The following is a 21,400-nucleotide window of genomic DNA, read 5'->3' as shown; positions in this document are numbered from 1 at the left end:
AAAAAAAGAGCAATAAAAAGAAAGAACTAGAGTCTGAGTTGTATCCAGATATTTTTGATCAAGCCAAGAAGCATGAAATGAAAGCGAAAGGCACGAATGCAAATCTTGTCGAAACCAGAGGGCATTAAAGTAGAGATAAAATAAATGATCGATTGAGTTATGAATTTATCATAGCCCACCAGCTAGCACACACACAGTCCTAGGTGTATTTGTGCTCTAGATGACTATGATGGCACATTTCAAAACAGTGTTAGCTGTTTGCGACACACTACCTTTTTTGTTGCTCTTTAAAAAAAGACCTGCAAATCTTTTTAATAGAAGATTCTCGGCTTCACTCAGCTCTCACATATGGCTTATTGCTATCACAAGGTGGCATTAACCCGACTCGTGTTAAATGCTAGTCTCGCCATTAGCAAGACCTTAGCAGCCATACGAAGATGAAGAGCCTCTTCACGTTTGTGTGACAGGCACATTATGCATGAAGTTCATTTAGTTCAGCAATCTTCATGGACCTTTCACTTAGTCATAGGTCTTTCACTTAGTCATAAAAAGAGCTATACAGGAAGTAGTGCATTGCAAACAGAGGCAATATTCTCAAATATGCTTTGAAATTCTTGTGTTGACAGTGACCATATGTTAATTTTAAATTAGTAATTTGTGATAAGCATTTAGGCAAGAACACAAAAATATTAGAGGTCTGTTCTTGTGGATGATACGAACATCAAGCTAGTTTAATCTGCATAGAAGTTCACTTATTGCATATATGCACTTATTTCATAGTTCACTGCATAGAAGTTCATTGACGATCCTGTGTCGCAGCAAATACATCACTCTTGCCACATTTACCATGGTATGCCAGCACGAAGTTTCCAGGCGCAAGTGTTTCTTATATAAAAGACAGGCTGTTCTCTCACCTCACATAGGAAATAAAATCAGTATATAAAAATGCCTTTTCATGTGCCTTTTTTGTTTTCCTGTTGGCTGCAGTTAATATTCAGCCTCAGTGAGCCAAATCTTGCTACTTTAGACCTTAGTGGGATATATCCCAGCACAATGAAAATACAATAAAAATTCATCTTGATCTAAATCCAATGAATATACAATAACGAACCAATGGAAAAACAACACAATAATACTACAATATATTTCCAATGGATTCACGGTGGCCACTTTTCCATGACTGCTCAACAAATCTACAATGAAATACTAATAAAAATTCCACAATTTTTTGGTGTTTGCGGCACACAATATCAATGGAAAACCAATGGAAATCCAACAACATTTTTTGTAAGGGCAATTGGCATACATGGACGGCAGATTTCCTTCGTTGCGATTAAGAGTGTGCGCCATGATGTGAATGATTAAGGATTCAAGATAAAGAGGCGTAGAATCGTTTGGTTCCCTGGCGACCACGTGAGATTTGTCCCAGTTAATCGTGTGTGACGTAGTTGCGCATTGTTCGGCTAGGGCATTCCACGCAACGTGTCGTTTTTCGACGTCATTCCTGAGCTGTTGAAGTCTTTTTTTTTGAAGTTGCCGGTTTCTCCGACGTAGACATATTGACAGTCCGCACACGGAATGACGTATACCGCACCTGGGAACTTGACGTTTTCCAAAGGGTCTTTTACACGATGAGTTCGTGCCTGAGTTTCTGGGAGGGAACGTGCGCAGCCTGCGCGTCATATGAGCGCAGAACTCGTGCAAGGGTCTCGCTTACGCCTGGGATGTAGGGTATCGCAGCCCGTTTTTGGGGGGGTCCACGGTGGGTGGGTACTGTAGAAGCCAGCTGGCGCTGTACTGAGTCAATGAAGTGCTCAGGGTAACCACAAGCCGTCAATTCACGCCGCACAAGTGCATTGTCCGCCATGCAGTCTTCCGCTGCAGCGAGTGAGTGAATTAACTTTCACTCACTCTCTGCAGTGGACCCATTTTTCGTCCGACGAAGAAGAAAACCGACAACAGACCTCTTTTGCGAAGCAGGATGCACCAATGCGTCGTTGAGGTAGCGACCATTGCGAGACTGCTTCCTGAACATTGAACAACAGATTTTGTCCTTCGCGTTGCACAAGGGTGTCCAAGAATGGCATTTGGCCTTCAGATTCCACTTCTACGGTGAACTTTACTGCTGTGTTCATACTGTTCTGGTGAGCCGTGAAAAGGTCAAGGTTCTGTCGTTGCAAAACACTGAAACAGTCGTCGACGAACCTGACGAAGACTTGCGGTGTAGGTGTAAACGAGGACAGCACCCTAGCTTCGATAGCCTCCATTGATAAGTTAGCGACTGTGACCGAAATCGATGCCCCCATTGCCGCTGCGTGGAATTGCCGATAAAATGTTTTTGGGAACGGGAAGTATGTGTTTGAAAGGCAAAACTTTAGTAGCCTAACTAGATCATGCACCTCGATAGGGGATCTGTCAGGCAACGTCAGGTCCTTGTCGAGGGCGCCGACGCAAACATCCACGGCCATGTCTGTCGGTATGCTCGTAAACAGTGATACCACGTCAAAAGAAACTAAAACTTCGTCGAAGTCGGCTTTTGTGCCTTTGACCTTTTCAATTAAGTCGTACGTGTTGCGTATACGGGTAGCACTTTTGCCAACCAGGGGCGATATGACTCTATGAAGAAAATTTGACAGCTTGTGCAGCGGCGACCACGTGAAGCCTACTATGGAGCGCAGGGGAATATCGGGCTTGTGTACAGTCAACCACAAAAGTTTGCGGACCACGCGAGCGCGTGGCCAAGAGCCTCTTCGCGACACTTCCGCTACGTCACCAGCGATCGACAGCAGCGCTACGTTGAAGACGCATCCCTCCTTAAATCTATGGCCTGTCTATTTTCGCACTGTGCGCAAATATTTTCTACCTATCTCTTTCAACGTGACGCGCTCTTTGTTAGCCAGGGCTACTTGCTTATATTTTGAGAGCAGAATATCAGTACAAGTAATCAGACAGCGTATTCTTCGGCTGTTATCAGTTCTATTTTCGCGTAGCCACGCTGTTTTTTTTTTTCGTGAGTGCGTGAGTGAGCGGTGAGGCAGCCATGGGACACAGATGCTTAGTCAGTAGGCAGAATTTTTCCGTTCCTCCCCCATCGCTAAGTGACAGTAGCGGCCGGGATTTGGTCGCCTGCGCCCAGGTTTTGCTGCGCAAAGCCCGAACCACCGCGCTGCTATAGTGGTTACATTTAGAAAAATAAGAAATAATCGGGTGCGATGACTCTTTTTATAACCCTTTGCGACACGGCGTCCTCATTTGGGGACTCGAACTTCGGAGGCGCGTCCCACGCCACGTGTTTCTTCAAATGACCTAAAACTCAGTGTGCACATTCGTGTCCGCTTCCTGATGGGACAACTAGCGGTCAGTTAACTTCATTGTCCTACGTATTGCTGCAGATGATCACTTTGCTGGAGACACTACCATGTTAGACAATCTTTCGACGTGCCGCGTTCCAAGACCAACGTCAAGAGTATTTTTTTTCTCCGGTCGACACGAATACAACCGAAAAAGCAAGTGTGCATGCGTTTCGGGCCTAATAGTTGATTCTTTTTATGCAAGCATTGAAGCTGACGGATTTCAGAATAATTAGATAATGAGTTATACGCTAATAAATTTTTTTTACTGAAACTCGCACAAAACAGCACATTGCTTCGTCTTCTTTCTTGGAATGTAATAGTGAGCGTCTTGAAATGATGCCATGCGCATTTGACGCATTTGCAGACAGTGCATCATAATTCGTGTCTGAAGGGGATGAATTTATTCACAAGACATTTACAGAAGTGTCATGAAACATAGGTCTCTCAATGATCTAGTAGGAAGTGAAATGTCCGCCGTTTTCTAGCACCTTATTGATGCGTGTGGGCATCGACTCGTACAAAGATTCAGTAATCTCCGGTCGACCGCGCAGGCTTTCCCATTCTTGTGCGATCGCTTGCCACAGCGTATCGGCCGTGCGGCCGCGGTTGGCTCGTGTGGACAGCCGTTTCTTCAACATGCCCCAGACATTTTCTATGGGATTCAAGTCGGCGCCACATGGAGGCCACTCAAGCTGGCAAACAGCATGTTCTTCTAGCAATGACTGGACGATACGTGCTTTATGGATCGGGCTGCGGTCGTGTTGAAAAAAATAGCAGCCGTCGCTGAAGGGACCGTCCAGCGCATACGGAACGAGGTGTCTAGTGATGACGTCGCAGTACCGTGACGCAGTGAAGGGCCCTTCCAGACGCACAAGGGGACCAAGGCTATCTTTGCTGATTGCTCCCCACACGCTCACGGAACACCGTCCACTGGATAGAACACTCTGTGTGTAATTAGGCAGATATCTGCAAGAAATAGCATACAATTGGGTTCCAGCGGCGCGTCTAAAAATGTTGTGATTCCTCTTGCGTATGAACTTTATAATGCTGTTATAGAGTTGCAATAGAAAACGTGCAAACATCATTAGATACTACTTAAAGACCCACTGGCAGCTTTTAATTAGCTTCAGAGTAAGTAGTACTATGAAACAATCGTTAATATTTTCAACATAATACCACTACAGAAAAATCTCGTAATGTCCAAAAGCTCATTTTACGTGAGACATGTTGTGATGCAGAATTAGCTTCGTGAATTAACTGCCAATACACTGTAAACACACCTGCAGTTTAGTGGACGCCTAACCCGCTTCCGTTGGTCCCAGCGCGTGGAAAAAGTTGACTCGTCGCTTAAGATGACATCGCCCCATTTCTCTGTTGTCCAATCTTTCATTGCTGTAGCGAACATGAGTCGTTCTTGTAGCTGGCTGTCTGAGAGGCAGGGCTTCTGTGCTGCTACGAAAGACTGCAGGCCAAGCTCACTCCGCCTTCTTCTTACAGTCTCAGACGATACCGTGAGCGAGAGCGCTTCTCGGATATCCTCTGCACTTTGAAAAGGATCAGCCACGATGGCGGCCGTAATCAGGCGGTCCTCTTCCTCAGTCGTGGCCCTTGGACGCCCACTGCGCTCCATATCTGTGAATCTGTCATCGTCGCGGAAAGCTTGAATAATCCTATTCACGGCAGTCCGGCTCCTGTTGGTTCAGCGGCAGATTTCGCGCTGAGGTATTCCCTCTATAAATAAACGCACAATGTGCCTTCTTTCGTCAAGTGGAACACGCAGCGGCATCTTTCCAAATAGGCAATCACCACGTGGCCTGAAGCAAGTCTACTACGTTTTCAGCGACTGATGCGAAGATGCGCCTATGTATGAAAGAAATTTTCTATGCATCCGCTTTTTCTTTATTTTTGATGACAGTGAAACACCTCCCTACCCTTTCTCTCAAGACGCAGAAGCAGCAACACTCATTGGACCAAGATGCTGCCAACCAAAGTGCGCCAGTAAACGTTGCGTAAAAAAATCGTCGCAGCGCTTCGTGAAACTTATCTACCCACTGGCACACCAGTCGACAAAGGTTGCAGTGATTGCTCCGATACTGCTATCAAGCCAGATATGTGGCGGTCTTATCGCAGACAGCGCTCTGCGTCAACACAACGAACTAACAATGTCATGCACGGGAATAAAAAATTAAAAGGCAGGCGAGTACCAAGAGGGCTTATATCCGGGAGAGCGCCCCTGTCGCCGCTAGGTGGCGTACCGCTAGGTGGCGCGGATAGGCAGTCTGGCACGCGCTCGCGTGGTCCGCAAACTTTTGTGGTTGACTGTACCTTCGGCAGGCCATATATAGCTGGAGCTGATCCATTGTGGCAGAGTAATCTGTAGTACAACTGCTTGTGTTGCTGCGGAACCATGCGGAATATGTGGGCCAGCAGTGTTTGCAGGTCCCTCTGAACTTTTGGTGTCGGGTTTCTTGCAACGTCGGCATACGTGTAAACATCAGTCAATAGCAACCGCATTTTTTCGATGTACTTGCATTTGTCTAGAACGACGGTGGCGTTACCCTTGTCGGCAGAAAGTATGACAATATCCTGGTTCTCCGGCAGCCTCTTGACGGCCTCACGTTCCTGTTTCGACAAGGTGTCCGCCGCGGGTTGGGCGTGCAAATTCGACAAAACGTTTACAACACATGTGCGACCCTCGTCCCGCCGAGATTGGTCGACCAAATTCACAGCACGCTCAGTGGCGCAAATTATTTTCTTCGTGTCTGTTTCAGGTCCCATGTTGAAGTTGAGCCCGAGATTTAGGACTGCCATCTCGGAGCCGTCAGGCTTCTATGAGGAGAGGTTGTACACCACGTTCTTGGGGGCGCCTGGCGAACATGCTGTGCGGCGCTGCTACAGGGTTTCCAATTTTTTGTCGTGGCGTTGCTCGTTTTCCCGAGTGCGTACATTGGCTTGAAAATTAGCATGCAATTGTATGCGTGCTAGCTCTTCTCGGCAGTGAGCCTCAAGCCGCCGTCGAGAAAAGAACGCTCCATTCTTAAGTCTTGGTACTAAATTATTTAAAGCGCCAAACAGACGACACAAGAAGAGACACGGACGAGCGCTTACTAACAACTGATGTTTTATTGAAAAAAACACACAATATATAGGCATATCTGGCGGCGTAACTCACACGTTGTCGAAATTCACATGGTAACCAGGCAAAATGGCGATAAATAGATTGTAAACGATGGTGAAACTCGAATAAAAGATGACATATGCGACAAAAACACGTGGTGTATAGAGCCACAAGACCATAAAAGATAATGGTTAAGCGATACACAAAACAGCGCAGTAACCCCATTAGAAAGCTAACGATTAAGACTTTTTTTTTTCTCCCAGCGCATGCAGGCGGCGCATCAACGTTCTTAGTTCTAACCAAGGGCTTCTAAAAATGACAGTTCACTTGTATACAATATTTTTGACGGTTCGCTGACGCACTCCAGGCCCTTCCTTTTAATGTGGAAGGCTTCCTTCAGCTCACGGGCAACGCTGTCTCGACTTCTCTCCAGGACAATGCTATCTCTTAGGCGAGGCTTGCACCCGCACTCTTTGCAATGGATGGCCAAATTGGATCCAGTCCCTTTCTCTAGTGAGCGTTCATGCTCTTTTAGTCGCTCATTTAAACATCGCCCCGTTTGTCCAATGTAAACCTTTTGGCATGAGAGTGGAATTTGATAAACCACCCCTTCCTTGCAACTGACAAGTGGATCGGTATGCGGCACCCAGCATACCGATCCACTTGTCAGTTGCAAGGAAGGGGTGGTTTATCAAATTCCACTCTCATGCCAAAAGGTTTACATTGGACAAACGGGGCGATGTTTAAATGAGCGACTAAAAGAGCATGAACGCTCACTAGAGAAAGGGACTGGATCCAATTTGGCCATCCATTGCAAAGAGTGCGGGTGCAAGCCTCGCCTAAGAGATAGCATTGTCCTGGAGAGAAGTCGAGACAGCGTTGCCCGTGAGCTGAAGGAAGCCTTCCACATTAAAAGGAAGGGCCTGGAGTGCGTCAGCGAACCATCAAAAATATTGTATACAAGTGAACTGTCATTTTTAGAAGCCCTTGGTTAGAACTAAGAACGTTGATGCGCCGCCTGCATGCGCTGGGAAAAAAAAAGTCTTAATCGTTAGCTTTCTAATGGGGTTACTGCGCTGTTTTGTGTATCGCTTAACCATTATCTTTTATGGTCTTGTGGCTCTATACACCACGTGTTTTTGTCGCATATGTCATCATTTATTCGAGTTTCACCATCGTTTACAATCTATTTATCGCCATTTTGCCTGGTTACCATGTGAATTTCGACAACGTGTGAGTTACGCCGCCAGATATGCCTATATATTGTGTGTTTTTTTCAATAAAACATCAGTTGTTAGTAAGCGCTCGTCCGTGTATCTTCTTGTGTCGTCTGTTTGGCGCTTTAAATAATTTAGTAACATGCACCAACTAGCCCAACAAAAAGTTCTGCTTGAATACCTTTCTTCTACAGTGGGCCCTTCAATATGTGTTTCCTCCCCTACATCAATTTTGGCCGCCCTCGTCACCAACATCACATGGTCTTCATGCCGCGCCAGGCACATCTCGTTTTGCCTCAAGAAGGGATTGTCCCCCGGTGAAATTTCCGCGCTCTTTGGTGCCATTCAACCTTCCTACGGGCACGTGAAGCGGGTGTGTAGGATTGTACGTTCGGAACTGTGGAGGCAAGTGCGGCTCCTTTTTGACTATTTGCGTGTTACATGTCACACCAATTATCCTGAGTGGGTTGCCGAGAAGAAATTCCAGGAATACAGGAAGCTTGCGGCTCAAACGGTGGAATTCTGGTGGGGACACATGTTGAACAACACACCCAAGCCCCCAGACAAGAAGAGGTCCAGTGGAATTGTAAGAATCCTTGGACAAGTGCAAGTCACGGAAGAAGTAAAAAATGTTCTGAAGAAGGGACCGAAGTTCAGCCTCGAACCTGAAACCGCAGCGCATGAACTTCTCTCTTTGAATAGGCGCATCGCCGAGAAGGCGTCACCTGAAGACCAGGAAAGGTGCCTACTGGAAGGAGTAGACGCTCTGTCAAGAACAGTTTCGAAGAGAACCTCGCGCAACCGGTTTGTGATGAACAAAGTCGTCACCTTCTTCAAGGACAAAGGCCTGCTACTTCTACAGGCGGACAAGGAAGGAGGCTTCGTTGTGGTCCCACAGGGAATTTACAAGGAAAAGGCCTGCCAAGCTGTGGAAAGGAATTTCGCCATGTCAACCCTCAAGCCGACTAGAGTGAAATCTCGGGCAGTGTCCCTCTGCAAGGAACTGGAACTGGGAAAGATAGCAAATGCCATAAGTAAGTGCAAAAATAAGACTTTGAGCATGTTTTTTACCGCCAAGACCCACAAAGAAGAAGTTCCGTTCCGGTGTATCGTGAGCGAACGTGAATCTTGGCAACGTCATGTTAGCCAGTTTCTTCTAAAACATTTGAGTTCACTTAACGTAGAAGATCCTTTCGAGACAAAAAACTCCCATGAAGTGGTAGAATTCTTGCAATCCTGCGGTACCGTAGGTAATTTTTTCTCGGTTGACGTTAAGGATCTATTCTATTCTATCCCACACAAGGAGCTGTTTTTAGCTGTTCAGGCATGTATAGAAAAGAAAGGCACTATACAGTTTCAGAATACTGTTGGCATGTCAGTTGAAAATTTCATTAGGCTTTTACAGTTTTATCTTAGTTCCACGCTAGTTCAGTTTGAAGATAAGGTTTATGTTCAGAAGAAGGGCATCTGTATAGGGTCATGTGTAGCCCCCATCTTGAGCAATATTTTTCTCTCGGCCGTTGATAGTATTTTGAACAGCATGCTTGACAAAAAGAAGGTATTGAGAGTATTCAGATACGTAGATGATTTCCTAATTCTGTTAAACAGACAGGATCCACCAGGCCATCAAGGAACTGACAAAGAGATTCTAGAAGTTTTTAGGAAACATAGCCATGGTTTGGAGTACACCTGTGAACTACCAAAAAACAATAAGATACAATTTTTAGACCTCGAGCTCAACCTGGGAGCCGAAGTGCACTGGAAGTACCACCCCCGAGCGCAGAAAGAGCTCTTGTCTTATGAGTCAGCCCACTCTAAGACAGTAAAAAGAGCGATAGCCACAGCGGCATTGCAAAATGCTGCCAGAAAGTCATGTGAACATGGTATACGAAGCAGCTTCCAGCTGCAGATTGAAAGGCTAAAGGAAGCGGGATTCCCACAGACAGTTTTAACTTCAGTAGTAGAATCCTTGCTCCAGAAGATAAAAGGTAAAGGAAGAAAAAACGTGCAACAACAAACCAGGAGATTAAGACCCGTGGTCATACCATACTCTCACCGTGTAGCCCACAACCTGAAGAAGGTCGCGAGTAAATTCAAAGTCCCGGTAGTTTTTTCAGCCCCTTCAAAACTTGCTAAATTGTGCGCTCGTGTCAACAACCAAGATACAAAACGCACGACCTGCGGCACCCAGCATACCGATCCACTTGTCAGTTGCAAGGAAGGGGTGGTTTATCAAATTCCACTCTCATGCCAAAAGGTTTACATTGGACAAACGGGGCGATGTTTAAATGAGCGACTAAAAGAGCATGAACGCTCACTAGAGAAAGGGACTGGATCCAATTTGGCCATCCATTGCAAAGAGTGCGGGTGCAAGCCTCGCCTAAGAGATAGCATTGTCCTGGAGAGAAGTCGAGACAGCGTTGCCCGTGAGCTGAAGGAAGCCTTCCACATTAAAAGGAAGGGCCTGGAGTGCGTCAGCGAACCGTCAAAAATATTGTATACAAGTGAACTGTCATTTTTAGAAGCCCTTGGTTAGAACTAAGAACGTTGATGCGCCGCCTGCATGCGCTGGGAGAAAAAAAAAAGTCTTAATCGTTAGCTTTCTAATGGGGTTACTGCGCTGTTTTGTGTATCGCTTAACCATTATCTTTTATGGTCTTGTGGCTCTATACACCACGTGTTTTTGTCGCATATGTCATCTTTTATTCGAGTTTCACCATCGTTTACAATCTATTTATCGCCATTTTGCCTGGTTACCATGTGAATTTCGACAACGTGTGAGTTACGCCGCCAGATATGCCTATATATTGTGTGTTTTTTTCAATAAAACATCAGTTGTTAGTAAGCGCTCGTCCGTGTCTCTTCTTGTGTCGTCTGTTTGGCGCTTTAAATAATTTAGTAACATGCACCAACTAGCCCAACAAAAAGTTCTGCTTAAGTCTTGGTCTTTGCAATGTATGATCCTCGCCTGTCACAGGTGCCGTTCCGCCTTGGATACCACGCTTAGTCCAAATCTCGTCGACACGAGTCTGTGAAGACGCAGCGAGTACGGGATCAAGCAATGGGACTTGCAGGCAAGGTTGAACATCAGATCCTCGTTGAATGCCAGAATGCGCGTAGTCAGTGAGACGAACCGGCGAATTTCAATGACACTTGCTGGCCGTACGCCTGTCGCAAATGGATGAAGTCAAGAGTATGACAGAAGCCCGTCTGGTCGGTATGATGCATACTTAAAAGGAGGAGATCGAGACACCGACCAAAAAAGGTTTCAAAATTATATTTAAAAATACATTTAACGTTTCGGCTCCCCCACGGGAGCCTTGTTCACAATGAATCATTGTGATTCACTGATAGACATGGCCGTGGATGTTTGCGTCACCGCCCTCGACAAGGACCCGACGTTGCCTGACAGATCCCCCATCGAGGTGCATGATCTAGCTAAGCTACTGAAGTTTTGCCTTTCAAACACATACTTCACGTTCCAAAAAACATTTTATCGGCAAGTCCACGGAGCGGCAATGGGGGCGTCGATTTCGGTCACATTCACTAATTTAACAATGGAGGAGATCGAAGCTAGGGCGCTGTCCTCGTTTACACCGACACCGAAGGTCTTCTTCAGGTACTTCGACGACTGTTTCAGTGTTTTGCAACGACAGAGTCTTGACCTTTTCACGGCTCACCTGAACAGTAGGAAAACAGAAATTAAGTATACCGTAGAAGTGGAATCTGAAGGCCAATTAACTGCCATTCTTGGACAACCTTGTACAACGCAAAGGACAAAATCCGTTGTTCAGAGTGTTTAGGAACCAGACTAACACTGGTCGCTACCTCAACTAAACATTGGTGCATCCTGCTTCGAAAAAGAGGTCTGTTGTCGGTTCTCTTCTTCGTCGGGCGAAAAATGTGTGCACTGCAGCGGAAGAGTGCATGGCGGACAATGCACTTGTCCGGCGTGAATTGACGGCTGGTGGTTACCCTGAGCACTTCATTGACTCAGTAGAGCAATAGCTGGCTCGTGCAGTACCCACCCACTCTGGACCCCCCTAAAAACGGGCTGCGATACCCTACGTCCCAAGCGTAAGCGAGACCCTTGCACGAGTTCTGCGCTCATATGACGTACAGACTGCGCACGTTCCTCCCAGAAACTCAGGCACGAACTTGTGCGTGTAAAAGACCCTTTGGAAAAGGCCAAGTTCCCAGGTGTGGTGTACGTCATTCCGTGTGCGGACTGTCAATATGTCTATGTCGGAGAAAGCGGCAACTTCAAAAAAAAGAGTTCAACAGCTCAGGAATGACGTCCAAAAACGACACGTTGCGTCGAATGCCCTAGCCGAACACTGCGCAACTACGTCACATACGATTAACTGGGACAAATCTCGCGTGGTCGCCAGTGAACGAAATCATTCTAAGCGTCTTTATCTTGAATCCTTAATCCTTCGCACCATGGCGCACACTCTTAATCGCAACAAAGGAAATCTGCCGTCCATGTATGCCAAGTACGTTGGTCATGTCTTGAGCCGCACATAAAGGGCGCAATCTCTCCTGCATGCTTCATTGTGAACAAGGCTCCCGTGGGGCAGCCGAAATGTTATTTTTTTTAATATATTTTTAAACCTTTTCTGGTTGGTGTCTCGATCTCGTCCCTTTAAGTATGCATCATCCCGACCAGATGGGCTTCCGTCATACTCTTGTCATGTGGACCGGTCCTGCTTTTAATACAGAAATGGTCCAAGCTCAATAGCACATATCCCTGTGGGTTCGGGGACCTGTAACGCGCCCTTGAACTACCCTTGTCACACGTGGTGCCCAAGCAGACAAAATCGCCAGCCTTTCCCTTGTCGAGAAAATGGGGGTAAGCGAATCTTGTCGTCGGATTCTAGCGTGAGGGCTTCCGAAGCCCAGGCGAAACGTCAGCGAAGAGCCGCGGACCCCGAGTTGCGGGAGCGCGATGTTGAGGCCAAACGACAGCGAAGAGCCGCCGACCCTGAGTGTAGGGCAAACGAAGCGGAACGCCTGCGACAGCTTCGTCTTGCCACAAGCTTCGCTTACCCCCATTTTCTCGAAAGGGGAAGGGCTCTGAATTTTTTGCTATGTGCGCATAATGTTGTTGCAATGAGTAATTCATATCGAGCGCAACTCATATGAGACTTCTGCTCCACACACATTGAGGTTGTTATGCTGATTAAAGGCGGACCTTGCCCGCATATTTACCTCGCGCATTGTGCATGTTTGCAGTTTCTATATCTTCAAAATATAACCGTATCAATTTACTGCGAAATAATTTCCCACGTGCAGCAATACTTTGCAAATGTTTAAAGAGGTGGCCAGTGTCGTGTTACATGGCACTCTGACGACCGAAACGTTCGACAGTAAGAAAGAACGTGTGTCCACGTACATCGCGTTTATTCTTTTATGTCATGAGCAACGGAGCTGCTGTGTTGTTTCGCCGCCACATCTATATATATATATATATATATATATATATATATATATATATATATATATATATATATATATATACATAAGCAGCCAACAAACAAAGAAACGAAGAACTACACAGGAGAAATTACTAGTGCTTACTAATTGAACTAAAGAAATAATAAAAAATGGGAAATGAAAATGGATACAGAAAAAGTTAACGCAGGTGGGAAAAGATCCGACACCATTGCATTACGCGTGCGATGCTCTTACCAACTTAGCGACCGCGGCGCCGTTTTCGCGTCCACTTGCTGGGGTATTTATGTTTTACTTCTAGAACTAACCCTGAGAGTGTTAGCACGCGCCACCAGTCACTAACCTTGGCGGCGGATGTGGAACGTCCTTTCTGCCGCAGGCGTCACGAGAAAGTAGATGGGACTGTTCAGCATAATTTTTTACGTAAGTACAACTAATTTCCCCTATGTTGTCCTTGGTATGTTTGTGTGTTGGCTTCTTATAGGAGTAATAAAAATCGGCCCCCTTGGTTCCCTTTCTTTTCGTTCTTATATATATATCCGCACGTCAATTCTGCGCTTGTAACACGTGTACCCTGAAATGTCTGACTACAATATTTATTGCCGAAACTCTTAAGCGTCACATCACACTGTTATTTGTCGCGCAGGTTATGTCTGCCTCTGCAGGCAATACGGTTCCTTTGATAGAATTGCAGTGCTATTTGCCACGATTTTTAAAGTTTGTTTCTAGTAAAAAACAAAAAGATTACCTTGCATTTTGCGAAGAGCAAACGGATCTGTTTGCGATACATCGGCCAAATTGTAGAATGCACACAACACGACTCAACCGCGTCCTATAAATACGGTCAATGTGCCGCTCTATACACGCGTGCACTTCATATACACACAATCACGAAAACAATTTACATTGGTAGCTAGATAAATATGAAGTCATGGTAGGTCAGGAAAACTCGCACTTATCGTAGAAAGCCCAGCGCCCTATATTTTACATGGTTTTGTGTCCGCAACCTTCATGTGTAGCGTAAGAGGAGCTTCAGGGTAATGAAAAGAAACTGGGTCACATGTAACACGTGCGCGCTAATGAAAAACACACGCATGATCATTCACAAAGAGGTATGAAACACGAAACTGTTGAACAGTTTCGTGTTTCATACCTCGAAACACGAAAAGTTAATTTAGGTCACAGTTAGGTGCTGCTTCTCCACTGGCGGCGCTTCGCAGCACGAGTTGATTCATTTGTACGGAAATAGGTATTTGTGCACACGCCTGGAAGCCATACTGCACGTGGATGGGCAACAGGCAAATCTCCCGAGGCCATCCTATTTAAATGAAAGTTGTCCTTGTAACTGTCTGGGGAGCGGTCAGCGTCTTCTTCAAACATTGAAAGCAAACACAGCCTTGGCTCGCTTGAGCCTGTTTGCCAATGCCGAAGCCCATCCCTGTTAATTTTAAGGTATATATATATGTGTGTGTCTTCCACTTGAGTCCCACGTGACAGAAAAGTGCCCTTTACGCTGGCAGTATGCCATTAAAATATTTTTGTTCTTTCTTGCACGCATTGCACATTGACTAACCGGCAGTCGTTTTCGCTGTGGCATTTAACGTTACATGCCGCGGGCTGCGCGCGCTGCTATGAAACTTGCATGTTTGCCTTCGTCATTTTTAAAGTTAATGTCAAGCATCGCTGCAGCAAGCAAGCTCACCATAGGCAATCAAGCTGGAATGTTGAAAAAGTCACAAGAACAGCATCGACGCGGAAGACGACACACTCCAGACATCGTTAATGATGAATGCTGTTTACCCCAAACACGAGGACGCAGCCATATTCAAAATTTCTAAAATGAGCGGAGGATCAAATGACCCAGAAATCGCATCGCTTTTGAATAATATAAAACTCAGGGTTTTACGAGCTAGAGAGAAAGAAATGAAGAGGGAAAGGTAGGGAGGTTAACCAAGGATGTCCCCGGTTGGCTACCCTAAACTTCGGGAGGGGGAAAGGGGTACAATAGATAGGAAGGAAGCAGAATAAAATAATATCGAGTGGGTCATTCGCAGAGGAATGTCCGCTGTCGTAAGCGTTCGTACAATCCAGTATCGCTCACGAGGTGCAGAAGGGCTCTTGTAGCCTTTTTCCTTCAAGAATGCATAGGCCACGTCCCAAATATCTCTTCTTACGCGAGCGCTCTATTATGTAACTGGCAGAGTTTAGCTTGTAAAGTACGCCCTTGAGCGTCAAAGCAGGGGCAGTGACACGGAAGGTGCTCTAGAGGGTCATCGCAACCGCACAAATTGCACGCCGCACTGTTGGCCATCCCTATTAGGAATGAATAGGCATTTCTAAATGCGACGCCCAACCACATGCGACACATTAAACTTGTTACGCGACGGGATAGTCCAGGTGGTAGGCGAAGACGCAAGTAAGGGTCGAGAGAGTGCAAGCTAGAGTTGGTGAAACCCGGTGACTTCTATCGTAGAAGTGTGAATGACTTCTGTGGTTTTACGCGCCAAAATCACAATTTGATCATGAGGCATGCAGTAGTGGGGGACTCCGGATTAGTTTTCTCCACCAGGGAACCTTTAAGGTGTCCCCAATGCACGAGACACGAGCGTTCTTGCATTTCACCGCCATCGAAATGAGGCCGCCGCAGTCGGGATTAGATCTCGCGGCCTCGTGCTTAGCAGCGCCACACCATATATCCCCTAAGCCCCCGCCGCGGGTGAACGTAGCAAGTGACTGAAGTTGCCGAGCAGCAACCGTTCTTCAGAGAGGTATGATGCTCTTGATGTGCCGAGCGTGCAGTTTCAACTGCACTGTTGTTGCCGACAATTCAGCAACAGCTCGGCAAACATCGAAACACAATGTCGTGTCCTTTCTCAAGTGCGTGATGATGATGAAGTAGGGCAAACTGCAGAGTTTGTATTGGGCTGCTTTGGAATCGTAAAACGAGCGAAAACCATGATCTGATTACGAGGCACGCTGTAGTTAGGGACTCCGGATTAATTGTGACCACCTGAGGTTCTTTAATGTGCAAATAAATATAAGTACACGAGCGCTTTTGGCCGCATTTAAATGCCTCCGCCACGGCCGGGAATCGAACCCGCGACGTCGTGCTGAGCAGCGCAATGCCGTAGTCACTAAGCCACCACAGCGGGGAAGTAATCATACTGTTTTTATACTCGATGAAAAGCTAACAACCAGTACTTTCTGTGCGGTGAGAAGGATTGGCCTGAAAAGAAAAATACCAGCCGCGTTGTCTGGCGGACTGTATTTACAAATCTATATGAAACAAAGAGAGTGATCGAATTAGCGCTCGTGTATCAGCGAAAGTTTATTCGCCATAGCCTGGCAAAAAAGAAGTATGTACATGAGAATTATTTCTCTGGGCGACGCACAACCAGCGAAGTACCGGTGCGAAGGACGAAGAAGCGACAAGTCAAGGGTAGCACCGGGCGCACGTGGCAAAAAATTACGTCCACACTGGTTCATTCTGCCAGTTGTCGAAGTCAACCCGTGGAATGTCCTCGCTGTTGCAGTCAACCTTGGGATTCCTGCGCAGTGTTGCGTACTTGTTAAAGCAATCACTGATTACAACAAATCTCAGCCGTTTGACTCCGCGCGTAAAAGTGTACGCCGGCCGCTCCAAGAAGGCATTGGTGACTCACCAGCTGCTTTCCCGGATCATCACGAGTGGCTGGACGAACCTGACGTTGGAATTATCACAGATAATCCGTGCCAGGCTTGCTTTGCGGATTTCTTCGATTTGCACTGTAATACAAGAAAGACAGCACATTGAGAGTGTTGCGCAACAAAGTATACACTCTAATTAACACTCTAGTTCAGCAGCTTATAAGACTAGACTACGCCTCATCAATCTCTAATCCGCAAAATTATCTGATTCAATATTATATCCATTTGCAGGCTTACACTGGTTAGCCTACTTTGTGCTAAATATGACTTAACCAAAAAAAATTTTAAGCAGGCGGGCGCTGAGTGTTCCGACAACGCAGCGAGTGGAGTCGAAGACTTGCTGGCCAACTAGTCTCTCCAAAAGGAGGGCATATTGCAAGCGGTGTGTTAAAACAATCCACACGCGAAGAATGGCACTCTTGCCTATAAGTGTTGCCAACGATTCGAAAAACCTTTGCTAGGCCGCTTAAGCTGGCATTATGAAGAGCTGTGTCTATATCCAGACCTGGCCTATCTGTCCTATAGTTGCGTCACCGCTCGCTTGAGGCAGAAGCTTGCCGCTCACGTCAGGGTGGATGTGTACCACTACATTGTCGGAGGTGACCGCACGCGAGCTACTGGCAAGAAAAAGTTGCCAACTTAAGCGACAAAGCGCTTTCTTTGCACGAAAAGCGATCAATTTATGGCAGTCGTTGAAAGCTGCATGTTTATTTACTCTGCGAGTGAACGCGCAGAAATTACGAATGATGCAATCAGTGACAGGATTACGTATATGGGGTGGCTTCCCGCAGGATACAGACCCACCGCAACTCTCTAACGACAGCACTGCAAAAGTTCACCCCATCGCGTTATATTTTAAGACAATTGTAGCGAGACCTCCGAAAACATATCTACCAAAGGTTGTTGGTAGTTGCCATCTTACGTTAGCATAAACAAGGTGTGTTCGTAATACCTAAGGATGCACTTAAAAGAGATTTAGCTGCGTTTGAAAGGGACCGTCTAAGATTATTTAAAAACCCAGTCTTTCGATACGCATTCCATAGTTTCTTTTTAGAAAAGCGCACTAAATTTTTGTAAACGGAATTTTTACATCTGCGAACTCCCTCATCTGCGATTTCCTCCTTATGAGCATCATGAACACTGACCACTGAGAAGGCTAGTGATAGCGCGCCAAAAAAATTGAACTCGAAGCGAGTAGAAGTTTTCCCGCAAGAAAAATAATCGATTTTACTTGACTATGTCTGAAAAACATCTGCAAATTGTGACAGGCATTTAGGACACTTATAGTGCAATGTATAGACGTGGTTGTTTTTATTGTCGGACATTTAAATGCACATAGCTAGCAGCATAATTTTATTAGTGGCACCACGGAGGCGAGCGTTCTGAAAATACCGAAAACACAAAAGAATGCAAATGGCACACGGTATTCCTCATGAGAACCGGAAGGGGGGAATAACCGTGTGCAAAACGTGTGGTGTGAAGTGCCACGTATGTAATACTTATCCCAAGATCACCCGTGGTGGCAATGGGACGATGCATGGTTGAGAAGCAGCGTCATTTTTGAGCGGAAAATATTTACACACACAACAATGAATTAAAGGCGAAACATCTCTACTGGTAGTATTAGATCAATAAAACAAACATCTAATAACTTTTTTTTCAACTTTCCAGTAATTATAATTTGCCAGCTCTCGCAAATACAGTGCATGCATCAAATGCATCAAATTGTGGCGATAGAGAGCACGAGAGCTTCCGCACCCAGCTGTCGTGGTAGGATCTACAGAACTTCACCTGGCATATTACAGGACGTGTCTACGTGAACTAAAAATACACACTTGTGCTTACAATATTAGCATATTATTATTATAAGTTGCACATTTTCTTCGCTAAACTAAAGGAAGAAGCATGCAGTGTCAATGTCTCTGTGGGTCGATATAAAATGTAATGCGTTTTCGTTTGTCGTTTCATCTTAAGTGAATACTGTCGCATAAATTTGTAACGCGAAAAGATTACATTTTTAACATCCTTCTTGCTGCGGAGAAACATTATTCGTATCTTTCCTTGACTATGTGACTCCGCTTACGTATCAGAAATTATGGGAGGAAAAAATTGTTTTGCTTAGGGGAAGCTTCAACGAATGTAGAAAGTACAAAGACACTTTCGTGAAGAATAGCAATGTAAGCAAAATACAAGCAACGGCGAGAAACGGCAACACCTGAAATTCTCTGAATACGCTGATTGCGTGGAGGAGAAAATTCCACACGCTGCAGGTGGATACGGGAGTTCATCGTATGAATTTAAAGAGCGTGCGCCAAGCCTTTTAAACCCGGCTTGTGTACACAACAGCCAAAACTTAAGCACTTGCTTTTAGAGTGCGCAACTTTCAGCCCCTTTTTTCTTTATACTGCTGAGCAAGTTCCGGCAGCTTCATCTTGCTCGAACTGCGTTCAGTATTGTTTTTTGTATTTATAGAAATTCGAGCTTGAATTCGAGGCAAACTAACAAAGCTGTGTTGACATTTTTGTGAACTGCACGACTCGACTCTCCTTTGTAGTGCTCTATGTGCGAGGCGACGCGTTGTGACAATCCTCTCCCCCCCTTTTTTTCTTCTGCTTTTCTTTCCATTTATTTTATCTTCCATTCAAGCAGCTGGGCGTGGTGTCCCTTTCAGTAAAGAACTGCTAGGCCTGCTTCTCTTTCCGTCTGTGCATGCGTGTTGTTTTTGAATACGTCTACATAATAAACAATAATAGTAACAAAGCCATCACAAACATGATTGAAAGTGAAGCACGAGAAAGAGCAATCGCTTCGCATGCACCTACCCTCATTGAGAGATGACTCGAGGCCTCCGTTTTCATACCAGAAGCGGTCGCCATTCTTCATCCTCCGGAACTGCTCGGCTATTGTGCAAGCGAATGTGGGACCCAGAGCTGCTCCGGCCACCGGGCGCTCGTTTACGCCAGCAGCGAAAAGGTCGATGTCGTCCGGAAACCTGCGGAAACGTTTACGCACATCATAGCTTACGCGCGAAGGGCTGTACACTACGCAGTATCAAATGCCCTTGATTATCCTCTGCCCCTTTAGAGCGAAGCGTGGTGCCTTGCCAGAAAGCCACCACTTCGCGATTTGAAGCCCTTCTGCGCTAGCAACAGGATTGTAAATTGATTGGGTTGGAATACACGTGTGATAATCAGCGCGCAGGAAAACGAACGCAAGTTTCAAAAGGATAGACTGATGGGCTAGCTGATATTGCATCATGTGCAATGTAGCGCAAACGAAATACACAAGATGGCAGGAAGACGGGGACACGGCACTACTGACAACTGAGGGTTTTATTGCGCACGACATGTTTTTTTTTAGACCATATACATTTCCTTCTATGAAAAGCTATAGGCGCAGTGAACTTGGCGTTCTTGCAGAGTAGTTCCTAGACGAGGTGGATATACTTTTCCGCTAATAACGCGAGCTCCACAAGAATAATTAGCAAACAATAATTGAATTACTTTTTCTTAGTGCCTTAGGAGCAGTTGTTTAAATGATAAATTTAAAGACAGTCACGTTTTAAGCACCCTCATTTTTTTAAAGTCTTGATTGTCGCAGCTAAGTCGAGATATGTATCATCAAATTTCAACGGTCAATCCAGGCAATGTCGAAACCGAGCGCGCCGGGAGCACAGGTAAGGCAGGCCCGCTATTATAAACGAAAGCGTTCCGTGAAGACAACCACTAGGAAGTTTGAAATTGAACGTCTCGGCCAGCCGCGGCAGCTACGGACATGGCACGCTTCGCTTGACAAGCATGCCCGGCTGTGTGCAGGGTCGGGATTTGCCTTGACAAGCTATTATTCTAGCTTCATTCCCCATTTCTCTGACGGACGTTGCCGTCTGACGCACAGCGTGCCGAGCTCGGTCTCGATATTGTCGCCATTGAACTCTGGAGTTGCATGATGAATATCTCGAATAAGGTGCGGCTTTAAAGAACAAAAAAATGGTCTACATTAAAATATGACGGCTTCCAAATTGGCCATTTAGACAACTTCCCCTAAACCACTAATAAAAAAAAGGTTAGTTATTCAATAATGGGCTATTATGTTTCTTGTGCACACTTTATTAGCAGCAAAAAATGTCTACCTCGCCTAGAAACTCCACTGTGAAAATGGCGCGTTCGCTGTGCGCATTACAAAAAAAAATATAGGTATGGTCTAAATAAATTCCGTTTAAGTGAGTGTACAACCAAAGAAAACGCAACTTATACTTCCCTTCCACTCCGTGAAGATGGTGGAACAACGAAGCTGTGTTAGTTACACCGAGTATTACATGTGCATGCGTTGCACGTGTAACGTGCAACGTGAACGCGGCCTCTCACTGGTTGCCTCCTCCCCCCTGCGCGCGCCCTCTCATCGGTCACCTCCTTCCCCAGCGCGTCTCTCCTCATTTGCTGGGCGCGTCAGCTGCCCTCACCGGCGCGGCTCTCATCCTCTTCTAGTCACGTGACCTGCGTAACACCTGCGGAAGGACGGACGGCGCAGCCTCAACCTACAACCTATCCGCTGTTAAAAAGAGCACAAACAGA

At 45.9% G+C, this 21,400-nt stretch overlaps 1 protein-coding gene across 1 annotated transcript in view; it reads right to left on the bottom strand.

Annotated features, from left to right (window-relative positions):
* Positions 1-16,445: 16,445 nt before the first annotated feature.
* The window catches only part of LOC119437676 (chorion peroxidase-like), a 101,464-nt gene continuing 96,509 nt past the window's right edge, over positions 16,446-21,400 (bottom strand). Inside the window, exons 15-17 of the mRNA XM_037704665.2 lie at positions 19,652-19,821; positions 16,805-16,907; positions 16,446-16,690 (exon numbers count right to left, since the gene is read on the bottom strand). Coding sequence (XP_037560593.1) covers positions 16,609-16,690; positions 16,805-16,907; positions 19,652-19,821 — 355 coding nt within the window. The 3' untranslated portion in view covers positions 16,446-16,608. The remainder of the gene's footprint in view (positions 16,691-16,804; positions 16,908-19,651; positions 19,822-21,400) is intronic.

Source organism: Dermacentor silvarum, chromosome 1 (assembly GCF_013339745.2).
Source record: "Dermacentor silvarum isolate Dsil-2018 chromosome 1, BIME_Dsil_1.4, whole genome shotgun sequence".
Classification (NCBI taxonomy): Eukaryota; Metazoa; Arthropoda; class Arachnida; order Ixodida; family Ixodidae; genus Dermacentor; species Dermacentor silvarum.
The sequence above is the reverse complement of the archived record's forward strand: the minus strand, read 5'-3'. Positions and strand labels throughout refer to the sequence as shown.